General features: G+C 34.8%; 3 protein-coding genes across 3 annotated transcripts; 2 read left to right on the top strand and 1 right to left on the bottom strand.

Annotated features, from left to right (window-relative positions):
- Window positions 1-2,534: 2,534 nt before the first annotated feature.
- On the bottom strand, window positions 2,535-8,968 carry LOC125832311 (uncharacterized). The gene is made up of 11 exons (XM_049511453.1): window positions 8,644-8,968; window positions 8,123-8,198; window positions 7,954-8,039; window positions 6,989-7,082; window positions 6,812-6,888; window positions 5,892-6,019; window positions 5,194-5,265; window positions 4,274-4,344; window positions 3,745-3,820; window positions 3,076-3,219; window positions 2,535-2,983 (listed from the first exon to the last, which is right to left on the bottom strand). Exons 1-11 carry the CDS (start codon window positions 8,923-8,925, stop codon window positions 2,938-2,940), a joined length of 1,152 nt encoding a protein of 383 aa, XP_049367410.1. The 5' UTR covers window positions 8,926-8,968; the 3' UTR covers window positions 2,535-2,937.
- Window positions 8,969-11,961: 2,993 nt separating this feature from the next.
- On the top strand, window positions 11,962-14,190 carry LOC125831745 (protein FAR1-RELATED SEQUENCE 8-like). Its single transcript, XM_049510935.1, has one exon. The coding sequence runs from the start codon at window positions 11,962-11,964 to the stop codon at window positions 14,188-14,190; it is 2,229 nt and encodes a 742-aa protein (XP_049366892.1).
- Window positions 14,191-14,936: 746 nt separating this feature from the next.
- Window positions 14,937-19,318, top strand: LOC125832204 (protein FAR1-RELATED SEQUENCE 6-like). Its single transcript, XM_049511357.1, has 2 exons — window positions 14,937-14,986; window positions 17,217-19,318. The coding sequence occupies exon 2, from the start codon at window positions 17,249-17,251 to the stop codon at window positions 19,250-19,252; it is 2,004 nt and encodes a 667-aa protein (XP_049367314.1). The 5' UTR covers window positions 14,937-14,986; window positions 17,217-17,248; the 3' UTR covers window positions 19,253-19,318.
- The last annotated feature ends 276 nt before the right edge of the window (window positions 19,319-19,594 follow it).

Here is a 19,594-nt window from a genome sequence, read left to right as displayed (position 1 = left end):
AGGGGTAGCAAGAAGATAGTATAATGAGGTATATACATACCATTTGTCATAGTTCATGAGTATATTTATCCTTTTTCACAAAGGAAAATAAGAGAAACCATAAAGTATTTTAGGTTTTAATGAGGTTTTGGGAATGAATAGTTGGGTGGGTTATTTTAATTTCATGTAAATAAATTAAAATCGGATAAATGTCTAGGATGATGCCACGTATCCTCCGTTTAGCTTAAGAGTTTACACAACCCAAAATATTAACGGCAATAATATATGTATACGCAAAGTATAACAAAAGGGTATATACATACCATTTATAATAATTCAGGGGTATATTTATAATTTTTCCTTCAATAAAATATGAACAACTTCCACGGTAATGAAGATGACATAATGACTTCATTGTGTGATCATAATTAAATAATTTCCACAACATAATATAACTTGTACATCTATTAAGTCTAAAATATGAGATTTTTGAACAAAAAAAAATCAAGAAGATATTATTATTTCCTTAAAAGAATAATCAAGAAGATACTTATTGTTACGTTTTTCATATGTTTACAAGAATCAAAGTCTCAATTCAAAGAATATGCGTCAGTCATGCCAGGAAGAGATTCTTATTTTTTTGTACACCCAACCCAGATATAGTTGTTTTTTTTTTCCAATACCAAACCAAGTCAAACCAAACCACTAGTCGAGTTTTTTTTTCCGATTTGACTTGATTTGCGGTTTGGTTCGATTTTCGATTCGGTTTTGTACACCCCTACATACCTTTATAATAATTCAGGGGTATATATATAATTTTTTCTTCAATAAAATATGAACTTCCACAGTAATGAAGATGACATAATGACTTCATTGTGTGATCATAATTAAAAAATTTCCACAACATAATATAACTTGTACATTAAGTCTAAAATATGATATTTTTGAACAAAAAAAATCAAGAAGAAATTATTATTTCGTTAAAAGAATAATCAAGAAGATACTTATTGTTACTTTTTTCATATGCTTACAAGAATCAAAGTCTCAATTCAAAGAATATGCGTCAGTCATGCCAGGAAGAGATTCTTATTTTTTTGTATCTTTTGTTAAAGTACAAAACGGAATTTGTCATGAAATATACTGTGAAATTAACTTTTATACCTTGACAATATATAAAAAATAATTACACCATCAATCAAGTCATTTTAAACGTAATTAAATATTACTTATTCATTATAAGTGAAAGGAAAATTAGGCTAGTAACATGTTACGTCGACCTAAATTGTACTGATTATTATTCAAAGATGATGACTAGCTAGAAGAAAACAAAGGGAGGGGTGGCCGGTGAGGGGTCGGTGTTGAAATGGTGATGGTGATATTTATTATGTGATAAATTGTATGCAATTTTCTTTTTATCATCAACTTATGAGATTAGAAAAATCTCATACAATTAATGTCAGTTGTGTAAGACGCATTTTTTTTTTTTTGACTAATGCTGAAAATGAAAGTGGCGGAGATCACAAGCTCTAACCATAGAAAACAACTAAGATGAAAAAGATCGAGCCCCTAAATGAACAGGGTGAACTCAAGCAAAATAGGAAGAACAAATAAAGCGAAGTACGTAAGTTGCACATGTCAACTGCACTATTTTATCATTTTTTATCATAGGAGTGGTACATAGTTAGCCCGCTTGTTATGGTATTTTATTATATTCGAATTAAGTTATACTTCAATTGAATATTTGAATTTCTAATAAGTGTTTCAATTAGATAATTTTATTTTAAATTTTGGAAAGAAAAAATTGTGTGTTTTCATTCATTTACTAGGTAGCTAGTTAAGTTAATCACATAAAACATATCGTTTTCTTTAGTTACACACATCAATATCAAGTAAAAAAATACCTGAGACTTTATGGCTTTTTGAGGGAATTTGTATAGTTAAAGGAGATAGACATATTTTATATAATTAACTTAACTGCCTAATAGACAAACAAAAACATACACCAAAAAAATTCAAAACTTGGACCAACGATGTCTAATTGGCACACATTATTAGGAGGCAAAAGTGTTAAATTGAAATAGACTTTAGTTCAAGTGTGTAATTAAAACAACCTGACAAGTTTAAGGAGCTACTACGTATTAAACCTTATTATTTTGTACGGCTTTTATGTGGATATAAATTAACAAGCTAAAGAGCTACCAAAACTAGGCGAATTTGGAATTTAGAGTCTAACGACTTTAGAATGTATATGATCTTACAATATGTATACATTTTAGAATATCCTTGTACATATATTACGTTGTTTTAAACACAATTAGATATAAGATATAGTTTATCTCCTAGACCTCACCTAAAATCTGCCTTCGCAAATGTTAGTATGAATGAGTTGGTAATTTCAGCCAAAATTTTGTTATATCCTCACTTTTGGGTCGCAATTTTTTATATGTAATCGTTGGCCAGAATTTTGTAAAACTTTGCAGTTTCTGTGACAATATGGATAAAAATCGTGTTCTGCCGCAATTAATTTCACTGTGGATGTTGGAAGAGTTTCCTCAAGCCAGAATTAGTTCTCTTCCTTTAAATGGTCTTTATTGAGTAAAAACTGAAGATCTAATAACATTTTACAGTATTACATTACTTAAATATCAACTATAATTACACTAGTATAGAAACTTTTTGGACATGACTTCACACCCATGTACTTGAAAAGAGAAAGAGGAGAGGGAGGTTGTGGGGTGGGGGGAGGGGAGCACAAGTTCATCCATTACTTGTTGCCGTTATATACGATTGCATTTACATTTCAACTAATTTTTTTGAGTTTTGACAGGATCATAATAATTCCTCTATGCTTTTCAAGATAGAGAAAAGAGGGAACCTTAGCAAGCCTTGTCATATGAACACTGCTGCAAGTGGGATGACATCAGGAATGGTTGAGAATCCACGGTTGAGGATCGTGAATCAAACTCGAAAAAACATTCTAAGCGCATCGACTACTTTCTCAGGCCTGCCAAAAAGAATGCAGCTCTGACTTGTGAAAAATTCTTTTAGCTACATGACACTAATATCCATACAAGTGGAAAGGTTAAAATATATTACCAGTCCTCTTGAGGCATATGGCCAGCGCCTTCAATCAGCTTAAGCTCGACAGATCGAGGATTTGCCTTCTGAAATTCCTCCGCAATTGATTGTGGGAGATACTTATCTGATATTCCCCAAGCAACTAAAATTGGTTTATCCCAGCTGAAAGTAACCAATCGAGTTTCCATATTCCCCAGAAGGAAGAAAAATCAGCATCAGTAGCAGTAAGAACTTTGTTATATTTGAAATAGTGAAGAATTCTGGTCAGAGTCGTATGCTGGAATATGATCAAGTATAGGAAGGAACAAGACATACAAATGGAATTAATAGCTGAACTATATCTAATATGTGCAACAAGCAACTGTGCAACATCCAGTAGCTCTTGAAGTAGAGGTGAGCTTCTGCACTTCACTTCTTCATATGAAGAGATTTAGTGACATTGAAAGTGAAGCGCTGTAGCTAACATAGTTTATGACATCTAGTATGCTTAAGTGTAGTGAAAGCACAACAAAGCTAGGGAAATTTTTTTTGGGGAAAGAAAATCAAATAGTATCACTGCACAATTTAATCCGATACAAGGATTAAGCTTTGTTGCTTGATATGAGGAATAAACCTGAGAGACAGAACTGTTTTAACACAAACTTTATGCAACAGGCATAACTAAGGTAAATGAAATAGATTATATACCTTCCAGCTGCAAAACCAGATGATATTTGACTTGCAGTCTCACTGTAGTTAGCTTTCTTTGCAGCTTCCAACAAAGCTGAAAATTTAAAGTACACAGTTCTCAGATTCGGGATTAGTCAGTAAAAGATGATTAGAAGTTTTGATGATTTTCATGTTTCTTTTTTTTTAATCCCTAGTGCATAAACAATAAGCTTTGCTTCAACAATCTTAAAACTTTTAAAACTACGACTTGGTGTTCTCTAAGTAGTACATAATCACTTTGTTTCATTCTTCACTTGAGTTTCTTTTTGATAGCCGTCAAAGAAAGGAGTTCATATAGCATTTAGCGCATAAATGTAACTTCTATGTCTGAGAATTCGGTTAACACTTCTTTCACAAATGGCAATAGACCATGTGTATTGCTGCTAAGTACTGCTAGATGATTAAGCATCATAAGCAAATAACTACAATTTGAATGAAAGAGAATAAGAACATCTACAGCTATATCTGTTTTTTTGCAGAGTAGTAGAATAAGATGCAGATAACAAACCAAATCCAGGTCCACTGCTTGACAAATATGGTAGTCGGTACACATCAGCCTTCTCCAGCTTTAAGACATAGCTGTCATGGTAACATTTTGTTACATAAGGAAGTTGTAGGAAATGAGTAAGATTAAGTGGAGCGAAGTAAATTTCAAGTGCATTAAAATGTGGGAACTTTTCATGCCATAGTTTACAGAGTACTTGTTTTCACCTAATTGTATTCCCATGGAAATTTGGTTTAATCAATGTTAACAAATTCAAACTTCTTTATAGTTCCCTTTCTAGGTCATAAATTGGTGTGAATATTCAGGGTACCACTGCATTCTTTAATTTTCAAGTTAATCAACTCATGTGAATTCTCAAAAGCAATAATCCATACATACAAGTGATAAAAAAATACAAGAATAATGTGGGCTGCTATGCTCAGTTCTGAAAAGAGGTTAGTTAGAAGATAAATGTCATTAATATATGATATGAACATGATAGAGGATTTTCTTTTGCATAACTGTCCATGTCGGCCAAAAGTACAAAAGAGCAACATGGAAGGGTGAGGGAGACGAGTGTTGAGAACAACCACAAGGTACCAGGTTTTTGTTTCCTTTTGCTAAAGGAAAACCACGGGCAATAGCTTTGTAGAATGTAGTCAGTCATATGAATTGGGGAGTGCATAGCCAAACTTTTTATTTAGCAAGGCCATTAACATGATGTCAATGAACATCAGATGGAAATACTATTGCAAGTTCAGAAAAAGAATCTTGAGGATTCAGAGTACTCTTGTTTTAAGATAACTCTTACCTGATCTTAATAATTTCTGTTCTAAATACATGGCAGAGTATAGCAACTAATTTAAAATCAATCAAAGTGATAAAAATCATATAGTTCTAATTCAAAAAATTCTCAAATTTAAAGATGCATTTTGGATACCTACGCGCTACCTGCTTCAATAAAGCGCTCTGCCATTACTGCATTCTGGCAAGTAAATTCACCGAAGAAGGGAATTCTAATGCATAAACAAAGAAGAGAAGTTGAATTAGAAAACAGTGAACTGATAGTTCAGTTTGAAAAGCAAGGAGTTAAATGAATACTGAACATCTCAAAAGCAATAAAGCAAATTTTTGTTCATAAACAGAAGAACAAATAGCAAGAATAATTGCTCTATGTATGTTGATTAGCAATCGCAATAAATTCATGGCAACCTTCAGGATATTGTGTCTCAACAACAATCTGAAGAAAATGAGAATCCATGAGGAGGATTAGGGTAGAAGGTTAGTAGCTATTTTAATAACCGATTTCATTCTTTACTAATTTGGAGGGGCACACAATACATGCCCCTTGAGCAAAGTGAAGCACCTAAGTTATCAGCTTGGCGCCCTGTAGTTTTCAGTTTTCTACATAAATGGATACTAAAAGTATATACAATTAGGAGGCTAACTTCCCCAGCAATATTGTAATCTGGTGAAAGACGAAAAATTACTAATGACACAAAAAAGGCGCAGAAGGCTTTTAGTTACGATTTGAATACCATAATATGTGAAAAAGATCAGTTAATGTTCTTCTTGCAACTATTAAGAACAGTCAATTTACTATGAGATGCAAGCAGTTGTTTAACTACACAGAAAGTGAAACCTGAGCTGCTGAAAAAGTCCAGGAATAGGCGAAGAAACTGTCAATGGAGTGTTAAGAATTGCAAGCTTCAATATTTTGCTGGGATTTTTCAAGGTCCAAGTCAATCCATAGGAACCCACAAGAAATCCCTACAAATATATTATCACAATAAAGATACCTGAGAAAAAGTCCCCAAAAAATGCTTCTTTCATAAGAAATCATCAAATTATAAAACCATCCACAAATGCGAGAAGCCTAAAATTAACAAGGAATATCTGCATCAAAATAGCTTGTGAAGTGCAAGAAAGATGATTATATTCAAGATTATGAACTAAATACTTGGTGCTTCATCAGGGCAATGATTGGCAGTCTACATATAAGGGCTGTTCTTCAAGGTTGTCATACCCACACCAAAAATTTCTCTAACACAACACTTCAACAAAATTTTCCTATCTGTCACATGTCCTTTATTTTGAACATGTCATTTCCCCTGTCATATTTCAGTATTAGCACTTGTTTAGTATCACTTCAATTCATCGATTGCGAAAATAACAGATATGAAGTGCCTATTAATTAATTCACATTTCATTTCAATTTTATATCTCCTTAGAAAAATCAGACTGAATTTCCTTAATAACAAAAAGATAAAGTTTCTTGGTCAATTTCAACTGTAATATGTAGGAGACCTGATATTATGTAACCTTCCGTAATAGAGGCATGTAGTTAATCCTGTATGCTACATAGAATGAAAAATTACAAAGAGAAATCTACGAGAAAAGGAAAATTTCTTCCTTGTTCAACCAAAATCTACTACATCCACTATCGTTCAATAGTGACCAGTGCCAATAGTTAGCCAGCAATCATATACTTTAATTTGGTAGACTGAAAATCGATGTGTAACATAAAATTTTCAATCTTAGCTTGGTTAACGTCATTCAGACCTGAACTACAAGGAAAAATGGAGATGTCACCCCCAGGACTTCAAGTAACTTCTCAAACTCTTCATGGAACTCTTTCTCTGCCAGTAAAATTGTTCAAAACTTCATAATATTGCCTAGTTAAAAAAAGCAATATTCAGATAAAGTATACTGAAGTTTACAGTGAGAAGGTTTCGATACCAGTGTAGTCAAAACCATAACCAGCTTGTGGCTTGTCACTGAATCCAAATCCGATCCAGTCTGGTGCAAAGCAGTGGAACCCAGCATCTGACAGCTAGCCATAGAAAAAAAGCCTCTTGTTGAATGATAAAAACCAACAGTATCAAGAAGACAAAAAGGTTGGGAGATTTTTGGAACAGATAAAAAAGAAGAGCGAGTTATATGGCGACAAGACAAATTCCTCCTGCTTCTAACCAGGATCACACATTAAGACAGCGACAAAATCAATAACATTACCAAATCATCTTATGTACATTCTTTTCAAATATCGTACCACCTGCCTTTTGAACATAGTCAGTTCGTCAAGTATCTATTTTAAGAGCAACCCTATAGATTTCTTGATCTTGAAGAGAGGCACCTTTGAAGTTCAAAATAATAATTGAAAACTACTCAACTACATTCGTCCCATTTCATAAGACATTATATGAGATGGATTCATGAAGTTCAGTTGACTTATACGTGAGTATAAATTATGGAAGAAGAAAATATTACCGTAATAGCTAGTTTGAGTATAGAAATTTAAAATTGAATATGTCGATGATTCTATGGGAAGATTGTCTCAAATTTGACAATATTAAAGGAATGACTGAACCGTTAATGTGATAAAGAAAACATCACGTAAAAGTTCAAAATTTGAATAGTTAAATGAATTAAAATTTTCTTGAAAGTTGTGAGAATTTTACCAAAATGAAATGGTATCAGACAATTTTAAACATGCAAGAGTAGAAAGAATGTCATATAAGTAGAGATGCACGAAGTGCTAAGCAAGTGAAATATAATAGCAAGTTAACACTTTTTGACGAAAATGTTAATAGAAATAGCCATGGCAGTAAAAGAGCCAAGGTACTGAATTTTAATTTCCCTTCCTACACATTCCAAAATTTTCCAATTCCGAAGGTGATAAAATCTAAAATCAGCATTAGAACCTGAGACATAACAACTCGATAGCTGTATGATTGTGTTGGAGCTCCATGGAGAAAGACAATTGTCCCGCGTCTGCTTTCAGGTGATCCTGCAAGAACCGAACTTGAGCTTTTTGAAGTCCTTAAAGTACAAACAAGATCAATTCAACCAGAATGCAAATAAAATACTTACCTGTTTCTCTCACAAACCACCTAAATTTTCCTGATTTGACATATGATCCGTATTCCTTTCCTTTGTCTTCAGTTCTCTACAACAATATCACTAAGTCACTACAATGATTTTAGAATATGAAAGAATTTCAAACTGGAATTAGTAATCTAGCACGAACGCACAACTGAAAGACTTCAGCTAGTTACATATTGTCAAGGTCCTTATTACAAAACCTCACAAATGTTACGCTTTAAGTAAATTAAAGATATAATTAAACAAATAAAAGTATTCTATCTCCATTGATTTTAAACTGTTAGAGAAGACAGCTCACATAATTCTAAGCCTGAGTTCATTTCTCACCGTCAAAAATTTCACGTGCTTCAGAGTTCAGAGTGGAAAAAAAAAAAAAAAACTCCTCAGAGCAAATTAAAGTCGTAATTCGGTGAATGAATGTTCCTCTACGGCATTCCGTTAACACAATTCAACAAACTATAAACGTGAAAATCAAGTAAAAAAATAGTAAGGAGAGGAAATTGAGTTACGTAAAGCATTTGGCCAACGTTTCCGTCCTCCGCAGGACTCTCAGGCATCTGAATTGCGCTTCGGCTCGACGGATTGTCAGTGACAAAACCGAACGGGTTAAATGCGGGTTTATCATCGTCTTTCTCCGAAGAAGCTCTGGTGAGAACCGGAAGTGCCGGTCCGGTTCTGCTTCTGTTTGTCCATAGCCTTGGGAATTGGCCGGTGAATTCAGCCGACGGCGAAGAAGTGGAAGCTAGAAAGCATAAAGTAGACGGAGAAGGAGAGAGAAGAGAGAGCGCCATCTCTCCCGTGTCTGTGTGATGAGTGGAGGGAGTTTGAATCCATCGAACACCACTAGCTTTTTATTGATTCTAAATTTCTAATATTCTTTAAAGCGTGAAAAATAAGTGGATAAATCTTAAATGCAAATAAATTCCAAGCAAATTTTTTTTTTTGTCCAAATAGTCCCTTTCACTGTGGTCCTCAATTTTTACTAGTAATAACTTTTTAAAAGCTAGCGTTTGGCCAAGTTTTCAAATATTCTTGACAAATTATATTTGGGTGAAGTTTTTAGTGAAGTTTCATCATGTGTTTGGCTTCAAATTTCTCAAAAGTATTTGACCATTTCAATAGATATGATTTATACTCATAAATTTTAAAAATTATTTAAAATACCCATAAATTTATATTATCATTTTATAATGAATATGTTCCGTTAAAAAATAACCTTATAATATAATTGATAACAATCAACAATAACAAAATAACAATTTATGCAAAACAATACATTAATCGCATACTCAAACTTGTGACTGATTCAGTTATAATTACAACTCATTAAACATAAATTGTTCTTTTTTCTCAATTTTATCACTCAATGAGAACTCAAACTTTTTCGGAGGAGATAGTAACAAATATTAGTTGGAATTAATAAATATTGAGTATTTTTTATAAAATATAGAAGTTTAGGGTAATTTTTTTAAAATTTCCAAATATTAGAACTTGGTCCAAATTTTAGAAAATAGAAATACTAGTTTTTTTCTAGTAATTGGAAATTTGGGATACTTGACAAATATATTTGCAAGTTATATGACCAAACACCATTTCTCACGTTTTTCCCAAATATTTTGGGGGCCAAACGGGTCTCAACATCCTCTCAATTATTTTGATTTCTCTTTGGTATATATATAATTCATTAAGTTGTTGTTGTTAAAATAGAATATTATGTGTATTTGCGTTGGACTTAAGCAAAAAAATTCTAAACATTTTTAGTGTTTTGAGAAAATATTGCATAACTATCTACAAAAATCAATCATTATTTACTTTTTGGGATGAATTTATTTTGCAATTTGAGTTGAATTTAATTGTGATCAGATTTAAGTTTGAAGGAAAAAAGTATAAATATTACGTAAAATATTACTGTATCAAGGACGTTTAAAAAATACACTCTTCGATCTCTTGTGAATTCTGATTCTCGAACGGGACGTGATATATACCATGTGGGTGGATATAATATATTAATTTATTTTAAAGTCTGTTTTTGCTCCTTCTTTGAAATTAGTTATCACTAATTATTCAATTATAGTAATTTGAAAAAAAAATCGTGAAGTGACAATTTTGCCCCTAACTCTGGCTTTAATTTCGCCAAAAGAAAAAACTAGTCTGGGTTTAATCATTCCAGGCGTTTGAAAGGCTGCATCAGTCTATCGCCGCTTGCTGTCGCTGCCAATTGGGTTCTCCACCGGCGTTATTGGTCTTTTTCTCCGGCGAGTTTTTCCACTCTATCTAGATGAAAGGTGAGTCCAAAGACAGTGGAATATCTTGTTCCACAGTCTATCTTCTCCAATTTTCAGTGCACCGATGTCAATCAGTTCATTATATTTGTTTTCTGTTTTTATTTTATTTTTTTGCTCTTGTTTGATTCTGTTTGTAAGATTTTAGTTTCATTTGGATTTTCTGGTTATTGTCGTTATTGAATAACAAAATTTGGTAGTCTTTGTCTCTACGATTATGGTTGACTGTACTTCTGAGATGAAACCTATTAATAAAGAATCAGCTTTTATAGAAACTAAATAGGACTCGTTAAATCTGCTGGGTAAAATTTCGATCAGGAAAAGAGAAGAAAGTTTTTTTTTTTTTAGTTTAGCATTACTCATTGGGATATTGAAGCTCTTATTTACTTGAATCGTGTGTATGAGTTGGATGAGTGGCCTTTTCTCATATTGATTCGGGGATAATAAGAGCATAATCGTGTCGATAAAAATCTCATCTCATCCTCATTTGGAATTGAGCATGTGAGTAGGTTTACTGGACTTATGATCCTGCCATTTGTCCTCTCAACTGTCACTAAATGGATTTCAAGACACATTTTTTTTGTCCTTAGTCCCTGACCTGTAGTTGCCTTATTGAGCATTTAGGGAGGAAGTTGAAACATGCTTAATCAGGTTCTACAAATGAATAGGCCCTTAAGGTCTATATTGTGTAAAGTTATTAACTTAGCAGTGACTAATAGAGCCAGTAAATTAACTCGTCTTGCTTTACTATTTTGGTTTGCAATAAATAAGGAGGAATTTATGAGCATATACCTATCAAGCCACAGTATAAGATTATTTGTTGAATAAAATCCAGAGTTTCAAGGTTTACCATGTATGTACTTCTAAAATTACAGCATTGTAATCTCTTTACTGTTGATTTGGTGTTCATAGTTTTATTTGCATTTACTATCTAAGATAACAAACAATTTTGGCATTGGCTAATTTAATGTATGTATTTTCAATAGGTAATATACAGACATAAAGATGGTAGGGTGCCTTACATGGGTTCTTACTTGCTTAAACCAAATGGTGACATATACCTGACACTTGAACATCTTATCTTCTTCTTCTCGCTTTATTACTTTCTGACTTTCGACAAAATTCCTTTTGACATGTACTGAGTTAGATGGGCACCTTTGTTTTGTTAGCTGGATTTGTCGAACTGATCTGATCACGAATACTTGTCTTTATTTATTTATTTTTCATTTTCTCGACAGGTAATTCCTGCTTAGGGATAGAATAGGTATGGTGGTTTGGGAAAGCAGGAGACACAACAGTGACTTTCCTAGCTAGACTATGCTTCACCAGAAAGAAGGATACTATGAGAAGTGTAAGTTCTTAGCTTCTCCCATGACTTCTAGATGTTATGAAGAAAGAATCGAGACTCATTGAAATGCAAAGTTCTAGATTTCAAGTCAAAGGAACAGATCTGTTCCACGTGAAAAGCTGGATAGAGTTCTTGATACATGTATCTCATTGTTGCTGACCTTTTCCCATTCATCTTGCCCTACTGGAAGGCTTCATATGGAGGAAGGTTTGGGAACCAGTGAACAACTTCCTGGGGATGAGGGAAGTGATAATGAGGCTGCCAGTCAGGAAGTCTTTGATATTACATGCAATGGCATTGAGAGTGATGGTGACCAAGTGCTAAACATTGAGGCCAATGAGCTTGGAACTACTGCTGGGCAAATTCTTGAGTTTGAAAGCCATGAAGCTGAGAAAAACTGTGAGCATGTGCTTAATTTTGAAAGCGGTGCCCCAAGGGACAATAGTCATCAGTTACCTGAGTTTCATAGCAATGGTCTTGAGGATCCAAGATGTGGCGATACAGCAATTATTGATGGTCACACTGGTTCATCCCTGGGAAAGTCTTATCCCCCTCCGGTTGTCGGCATGGAATTTGAATCTTACGAGGATGCTTATAATTATTACAACTGCTGTGCTAAGGAGCTTGGTTTTGCCATCAGGGTGAAGTCTTCATGGACAAAACGCAACAGTAAAGAGAAGCGTGGTGCTGTTCTCTGTTGCAATTGTGAGGGTTTCAAGACAATGAAAGAAGCAAATAGCCGAAGAAAAGAAACAAGGACAGGTTGCTTAGCGATGGTAAGGTTGAGATTGGTGGAGTCCAATAGATGGAGGGTGGATGAGGTTAAGCTTGAACATAACCATCTTTTTGATCCTGAAAGGGTGCAAAACTCCAAGTCACACAAAAAGATGGATGCAAGGGTTAAAAGGAAGTTAGAGCCAGCAGTTGATGTGGAAGTGCGAACAATTAAGTTGTACAGAACTCCTGCTGTTGAGACACCAGGCGAGGGAAGCTCAGATGAAAGAGCAGTCAGCAGCCAGATTGATGGGTCCACACGTTTAAAACTCAAAGAAGGTGATACCCAAGTCATATACAACTTCTTCTGTCGGGTGCAGCTTACGAAGCCAAACTTTTTCTACATTATGGATTTTAATGATGAAGGGTATCTAAAGAATGTGTTTTGGATTGATTCCAGATCCAGAGCGGCATATGCTTGTTTTGGTGATGTGGTTGTGGTCGACACAACATGCTTGTCAAAAAAATATGACATCCCGCTTCTAGCATTCTTTGGACTAAACCACCATAAGGAGACTCTTTTGTTGGGCTGTAGTTTGCTTGCTGATGAAAGTTTTGAGACATATGTTTGGTTACTGAGAGCATGGCTATCATGTATGTCAGGACGCCCTCCACAAACTATCATCACAGATCGGTGCAAAGCCTTGCAAAATGCAATATCTGAGGTCTTTCCTCGGGCTCACCATAGGCTTAATTTGTCAATTATTTTGGACAGCATTGTCAATTCAGTAGGGGAAGTGGGGGAATCAGAAGTATTCCATGAGGTACTGTATAATACGGTGTATAGCTCTCTTAAAATTGATGAATTTGAAGTTGCATGGGAGGAGATGGCACAGCAATTTGGATGTAGGGGCTATGGGTGGTTTCAAAGTTTGTATGAGGATCGAGAACGATGGGCTCCTATTTATATGAAAGATACATTTCTGGCTGGAATATCTATTGATCAGCGTGGTGAGTTTATGTGTCCCTTCTTTGATGGATTTGTACATAAACAAACAAATTTGAGAGAATTTTTTGACATATATGATTTTGTACTGCAAAAGAATCATCAGAAGGAAGTTCTTTGTGATCTTGATTCAAAAGAATTTAGCCCCGTCTTGAGAACAAGGTGCAATTATGAGTTACAGCTCTCCAAATTGTATACTAAAGAAATATTTTTGAAGTTCCAAGAGGAGATGTCGTTGATGTCTAATTGTTCAGGTATAGCACAAATTCACGCCAATGGACCCATCGTAACATATATGGTTAAAGAACGAGGGGTTCAAGGAGACACGAGTGATGCAAGAGATGTTGAAGTTACTTATGATAAAATAGGGGTAGAAGTTCGATGTATGTGCAGTTGTTTCAACTTCAAAGGCTATCTCTGCAGACATGCCTTATCTGTGCTCAACTACAATGGTATAGAGGAAATCCCAAATCATTATTTATTGACTCGCTGGAGAAAGGATTTTAAACGCTTGTATGCACCAGAACTTGGCTCAAGCAACATAGATATTAGTAACCCTGTTCAACTGTTTGATCATTTGCACAGACGTGCCATGCAAGTAGTTGACGAAGGGATGGCTTCTCAAGATCACTATATGGTTGCTTGGCAGGCGTTTAAGGAGTCCTTGAATAAGGTTCGTCTTGCAGCGGACAAACGTGTATCATAGAACTGAGTTGAGGTTTAACAATTTGTGTAGCTTCTGAACTTTTTTTTTGTACTATAATTTATCAATAATTGTCCACACATCATTATGTATAGTGAGTGCATTACTGAATTTAAAAGCCTGAGAAAGTTCGAGTTTTTTTATTTCATGCTTTCAGCAACTAAATAAACTCAAGACAAGTTTTAAACAGAAACAATACAAATGTTATCCAAAACCCTTATACACTTCACAATTTTTTTTTCCTTTTCTGTATGATAAAACATCAGTTGCAACAAATGACTCTCATTACAATATAGATTTGCAACTTTGCAAAGAAACATTGTTGAAATTCTATTTGAATATAGTAAATAATTAATGAGTTCAAACACCATCGATTGATTACTAAGTACTTCAATATAGACATTTTTCTAAAATTATTTTCACTCTTAACCACCAAAAACAACCACTACTCTGTCCGCCTCATATTAGTTGTCCATATTACTAAAAATTGTCATTTCAAATCATTTGTTTTTGCAACCACCATCCCCATTAAATAAATACTCCGTCCACCTCATATTAGTTGTCCACATTACGAAAAATAGTTATTTTAAATTATTTGCTTTTAATTTACAAAATTAAAAGAGAACTAATTTTTTTTTTCTTTCATAGTTTGCCCTTAAAATTAGTAATACTATTCGAAAATACTCCTGTATAAAATATTGTTCTTTGTTTCCTTTTTAGCCTGCAGGTGGCAGCTTAGAAGCTTAAAATCAACTATCGCCATTTTTTGCTGAAAGACAAACGTCCGCCAGTGGCTCAGGTGGGAAGTTTTTATCTGAAATTGCAGGTTAATTTGTTCAAAGTTCTCAACAAACTAGCAATTCTTTAGTTCCTCCTTGTTGTCTCTCAACCCTTCACTTCTCACTCCAAGAATTGATCTCTATATTAGTCTGTACATACCCAATTGACCTTAACTGTTAGCTATTGTAATTTTGATATGAAATTTCTGATCTGTGCTCAGATAGTATAGGGCGCTTTTAGTGAGCTTTATCTCCGAAATTTTCATCTGTAAAAATGTCTACTCCCAGTTTTCCATTCAGAAATATAATGTATATTTAAGTACTAACTATAAATTAAACTTCCTATGATTATTTCTTTGGTAGCATTAGTGTGCTTGACGTTTTCATTGCGGTGTATTTTTAGCTTATAGTCATAGTTAATTTTGAGCTGAGGGTATATCGGAAATAACAGCTCTACCTCTGAAGCAAACGTCAGGTTTGCGTACATACTAACCTCCTCAGCCCTCCACTTTGTGGAACTACACTGGGTATTTTGTTGTAGTCATAGGTAATTTGAGAAGACAGTTGTTTTTTTCTGTTATTATCTGAAGTTCATTTTTCAAATTTGAACCTTTTTTTTCTGCCCAAGGATGTTGATATTCTCTTTTTAGTTCTTGACTAGGAATATGGTTTTGTAGCGCTGTTCAATTCTTGTCTATTTAGATCAATTGTTCAAAGTCTGTGTAGTTTCTTTATCAGCACGATGCTAAAATAGCCTGTTTATTTCCTTTATTGAGAAGACTCAACTTATAAAGGTTATCAAGTACTTTTTATACTGAGACAGATCCTAAGAACTGTTTTTATCTTTTGGGTAGGGCTGGAGGTAAATTAGATTTCGAATAAATTATTGCTCACAATAGAACCAGTAGTATGTGGTTGCCTAAAGATACATTTAACTATGGGTAAGACAAGTGCTTGTATCTACAACAGTAAATACTCTGATGCTTCTTGCATATAGAAACAGGATGAGAAAGAACTTAAATAAACATTATTGCCTTGTTTGGTTGCCTATTTTCTTTTTCACCCTCATTACTGACTCATAGGAGTTTGGAGTTGAAATATGTCGAATTGTTATTGTAAGCTACTATACTGTCAATGAGATAAACATTCACGTAAAGCTTAAACTCCCCACCTTCCCACCCTCGACTGTGCCCACAAAGGAATGTACACAGGGCATAAAACGAAGAACCAAAAGCAAGGCATTTTATACTTGGATGATAGATGCGCATATATCCCAGTGCGGAAGAAGATGAGCATGCAAAGGAGTAAACTTAGAGATGAAAGTACTTGAGTAATAGTGAGTTGGAGTCCTATATTGTGAACTTGCCATGGAAAGACACAGTTCATTTTCAAAATTTAACTAATAATATTAGGGCCAAAAAGAAAATAAAAACAATGCTCTAATGGACGTGATATTAAGAAGATCATGCTGGCAGATGAGTTTTACGTTTATGTATGTCAGCAACACGGACAACTCAATGATAGTATGCTGTGGCCTATCTCATTTTCATGTTGGTCGATTGAGTGGTTCTATCTTTAGTTCTCTAGTTATGCAGCTGTTTCTTCTAACTGTGAAAGTAAAGAAGAAGTCAAATTGATCTTTTCCCTTAGACATTTATTTTTCTTGAATGAAAATTATTGCTTATAAGTTGAAAAATTAGCCTACATAATAGCAATATTAATCGTTAATCAATTCTTTTCCTGCTAGATGAACTTTTTTTCTTCAGGTGTTTGCCTGTGTACCGAAAGGTAGAAACAAAGGAACTATTCCTACAGATAAACTAAGAAGTAAATATAATGCTGAAATGGATAAATGGCAGCTATATACTCTTCTTTTTTACAACCTTATGGCTTTCTCATACTTCAGGCCAATATTGAAGTTGAAAGCTAGACCAGTGTAAGCAGAGTTTCTGATATTGTAAAATACAACTCAAAGTCTTGTATAGGAGAACTCCCACAGAAAAACACGCTTATTTCCTGGATTGAAAGATACCTCACAATATTATATACTAACTATATTCCAAATAGCACTAAGCCTGTCATTAGATCCACAGTTGGGGGAGAAATACATCTGGAGTTTTTTCCTTATTGACATCATTATCTATAATTGATGTTTTTGCTCTATGTTTCACTTTTTTCTTCTTCTCCCACCTTCCACTCTAGGGGTTGTTTTGACCACCTTTGACCTATCCTCTTCTTAATATATTACAGAGCTTGACGTCGATGCTTCTGCAACACTCCAAATGGATGGTCTTTCACTCAATGCTGCCATCTTTGATGATGAAACTGAGGAACTTGATATTGATGGAGAGTGTGCGATGACGGAGTACGCTGGTCAGTCTGGTGTTCTTGAAGGCGAAAATCCTGTTCCTCCGACTGTTGGAATGGAGTTCGAGACATATGAGGATGTGTACTACTTTTACAACTGTTATGCTAAAGCGCACGGATTCGGGGTCAGAGTGAGTAATACATGGTATAGGAAGAGTAGGGAAAGGTATAGAGGAAAACTAAGCTGCAGCAGTGCAGGATTTAAAAAGAAAAGTGAAGCAAATCGGCCCAGACCTGAGACAAGAACTGGCTGTCCAGCTATGATCAAGTTCAGATTGATGGAGAACAAAAGATGGAGAATAATTGAAGTTGAACTTGAACACAACCACCTCATTCATCCGTTAACTGAAAAGTTCTATAAATCTCACAGAAACAACAGTTCTGGGAGTAAAAGGCCCTTGCAGATGACTGGTAATCAAGAAAATCAGAAAATTAGGTTATTCAGAACTGTCATTATTGATCCAGATGATGATGGAAAATTAAACATTGATGAAGGTGAATTCAGGAACATGATTGACCAGTCAAACAACCATTTGATTCTTAAACCTGGAGATGCTCAAGCAATTCTCAGTTTCTTCACTGATCTACAGTTGGTAAACCCTGATTTCTTTTATGTAATGGACCTAAATGAGAAAGGATGTCTGCGGAATGTGTTCTGGGCAGAAGCAAAATGTAAGGCCGCATATGGTTATTTTGGTGACGTGGTTAGAATTGACACTGCTTGTTTGATCTCAAAATATGAGGTTCCACTTGTGGTATTTGCTGGAGTTAACCACCATGGACAATCTGTGCCACTAGGCTGTGGTTTGGTTGCAGGAGAGACTGTAGAGTCATTTATATGGTTGTTGAGGGCATGGCTGACATACATGGTTAGCCGCCCTCCACAGACCATCATTATTGACCAATCTAGATCTATGCAAACTGCTATAGCTGATGTTCTCCCGCGGGCATCTCATTGCATTTCATTGTCGCATATCATGAAGAAAGTTCCGGAGGAATTGGGTGGGTTACATGCATATGAAGTCATCAAGAAAGCATTTACTAAAGCAATTTACCAATCATCAAGAATAGATGATTTTGAAACAGCTTGGGAGGACATGATGCTATGCCATGGAATTAGGGACCATAAATGGCTCCAGACACTCCACGAAAATCGTAAACACTGGGTCCCTGTCTATTTAAAGGATACATTTCTAGCGGGGATGTTTGGTGTGACACTCCGGGAGAGAGAGGTTTCTTCTCCTTTTGATGAGTATTTGTCTAATCATACTCCCCTGAAAGAGTTCCTTGACGGCTATAACCAATGTCTGAAGGAAATCTACCAAAGAGAAGCACTGGCTGATTCAGAATCGAGGAATCCAAGTTGTATGTTGAAATCAAGATTTTATTTTGAAATGCAGCTATCTAAAATCTACACCAATCACATATTTGCTAAATTTCAAATTGAAATAGAGGGAATGTTCTCATGTTTAAGCACAAGACAAGTAGGTATTGATGGGTCTATCATAACATACATTGTTAAGGAACGTGAAGTTGAGAATATGAATGAAGCAAAAGATTATGAGGTTACGTTTAATACAGATGTTGCTGATGTTCTTTGTGGATGTGGTTTATTCAACCTGGAGGGCTTCCTGTGCAGGCACACATTATGTGTTCTAAGTCAGAATGGTTTCAAGGAGATCCCACCACAGTACATTCTTTCGCGCTGGAGAAAGGATATTGACCGTAGCTATGTTCTTGACTACGGCTGCAATTTTATTGACACCAAGAATCCAGTTCACAGGTATGATAATTTGTACAAGTGTGCTGTGAAGTTGGTGGAGGAGGGGAGAAAATCACATGAGCGATACAAGTTCACCTTAGAAGCGTTGGGGGAGATATTGAACAGAGTTAGTTTGCAAGATCATAACACTCTTTAGCTTCTTAAGAAGAGCTGTGAAATATGTATGTAGGCACACTGAATGTACACTTGTAATGATTATCTTAATTGTCTTCGACTTCTTCAACAGCTTCTTAGGATCTTTTTTTTCCTTAATTATAGATTAAACTCTTAACTACGAGTAACGTTCAGATTTAAAACTTCATCTTTTACATGAGCCCGATATGAAATATCTCTCATGGAAAAGGTAGATATAACTAAATTTATACTTGTTTATATTTAACAATTGGAAGAGCTAAAATGCTTAGCTTTTGTTGTGGCCAATTAGTCCCACATCGGAGAAGCTAAGAAGAAGACAACAAAGAACTGGTATAAAAACGAA

This window comes from Solanum verrucosum, unplaced genomic scaffold (assembly GCF_900185275.1).
Source record: "Solanum verrucosum unplaced genomic scaffold, falcon-dt-bn FXZP01000102.1, whole genome shotgun sequence".
NCBI classification, from domain to species: Eukaryota; Viridiplantae; Streptophyta; class Magnoliopsida; order Solanales; family Solanaceae; genus Solanum; species Solanum verrucosum.
The sequence above is the reverse complement of the archived record's forward strand: the minus strand, read 5'-3'. Positions and strand labels throughout refer to the sequence as shown.

Excerpts from the sequence above, each read along its gene's own strand:
- LOC125832311 (XM_049511453.1), bottom strand. The coding sequence starts at position 8,925 with ATGGCGCTCTCTCTTCTCTCTCCTTCTCCGTCTACTTTATGCTTTCTA. Across the intron at positions 5,266-5,891 it reads GGACTTTTTCAGCAGCTCAG|AATTCCCTTCTTCGGTGAAT; the intron begins GTTTCACTTTCT and ends TTTATGCATTAG. Across the intron at positions 3,821-4,273 it reads AAGCAGTGGACCTGGATTTG|CTTTGTTGGAAGCTGCAAAG; the intron begins GTTTGTTATCTG and ends TTAAATTTTCAG.
- LOC125831745 (XM_049510935.1), top strand. The coding sequence starts at position 11,962 with ATGGAGGAAGGTTTGGGAACCAGTGAACAACTTCCTGGGGATGAGGGA.
- LOC125832204 (XM_049511357.1), top strand. The coding sequence starts at position 17,249 with ATGGATGGTCTTTCACTCAATGCTGCCATCTTTGATGATGAAACTGAG.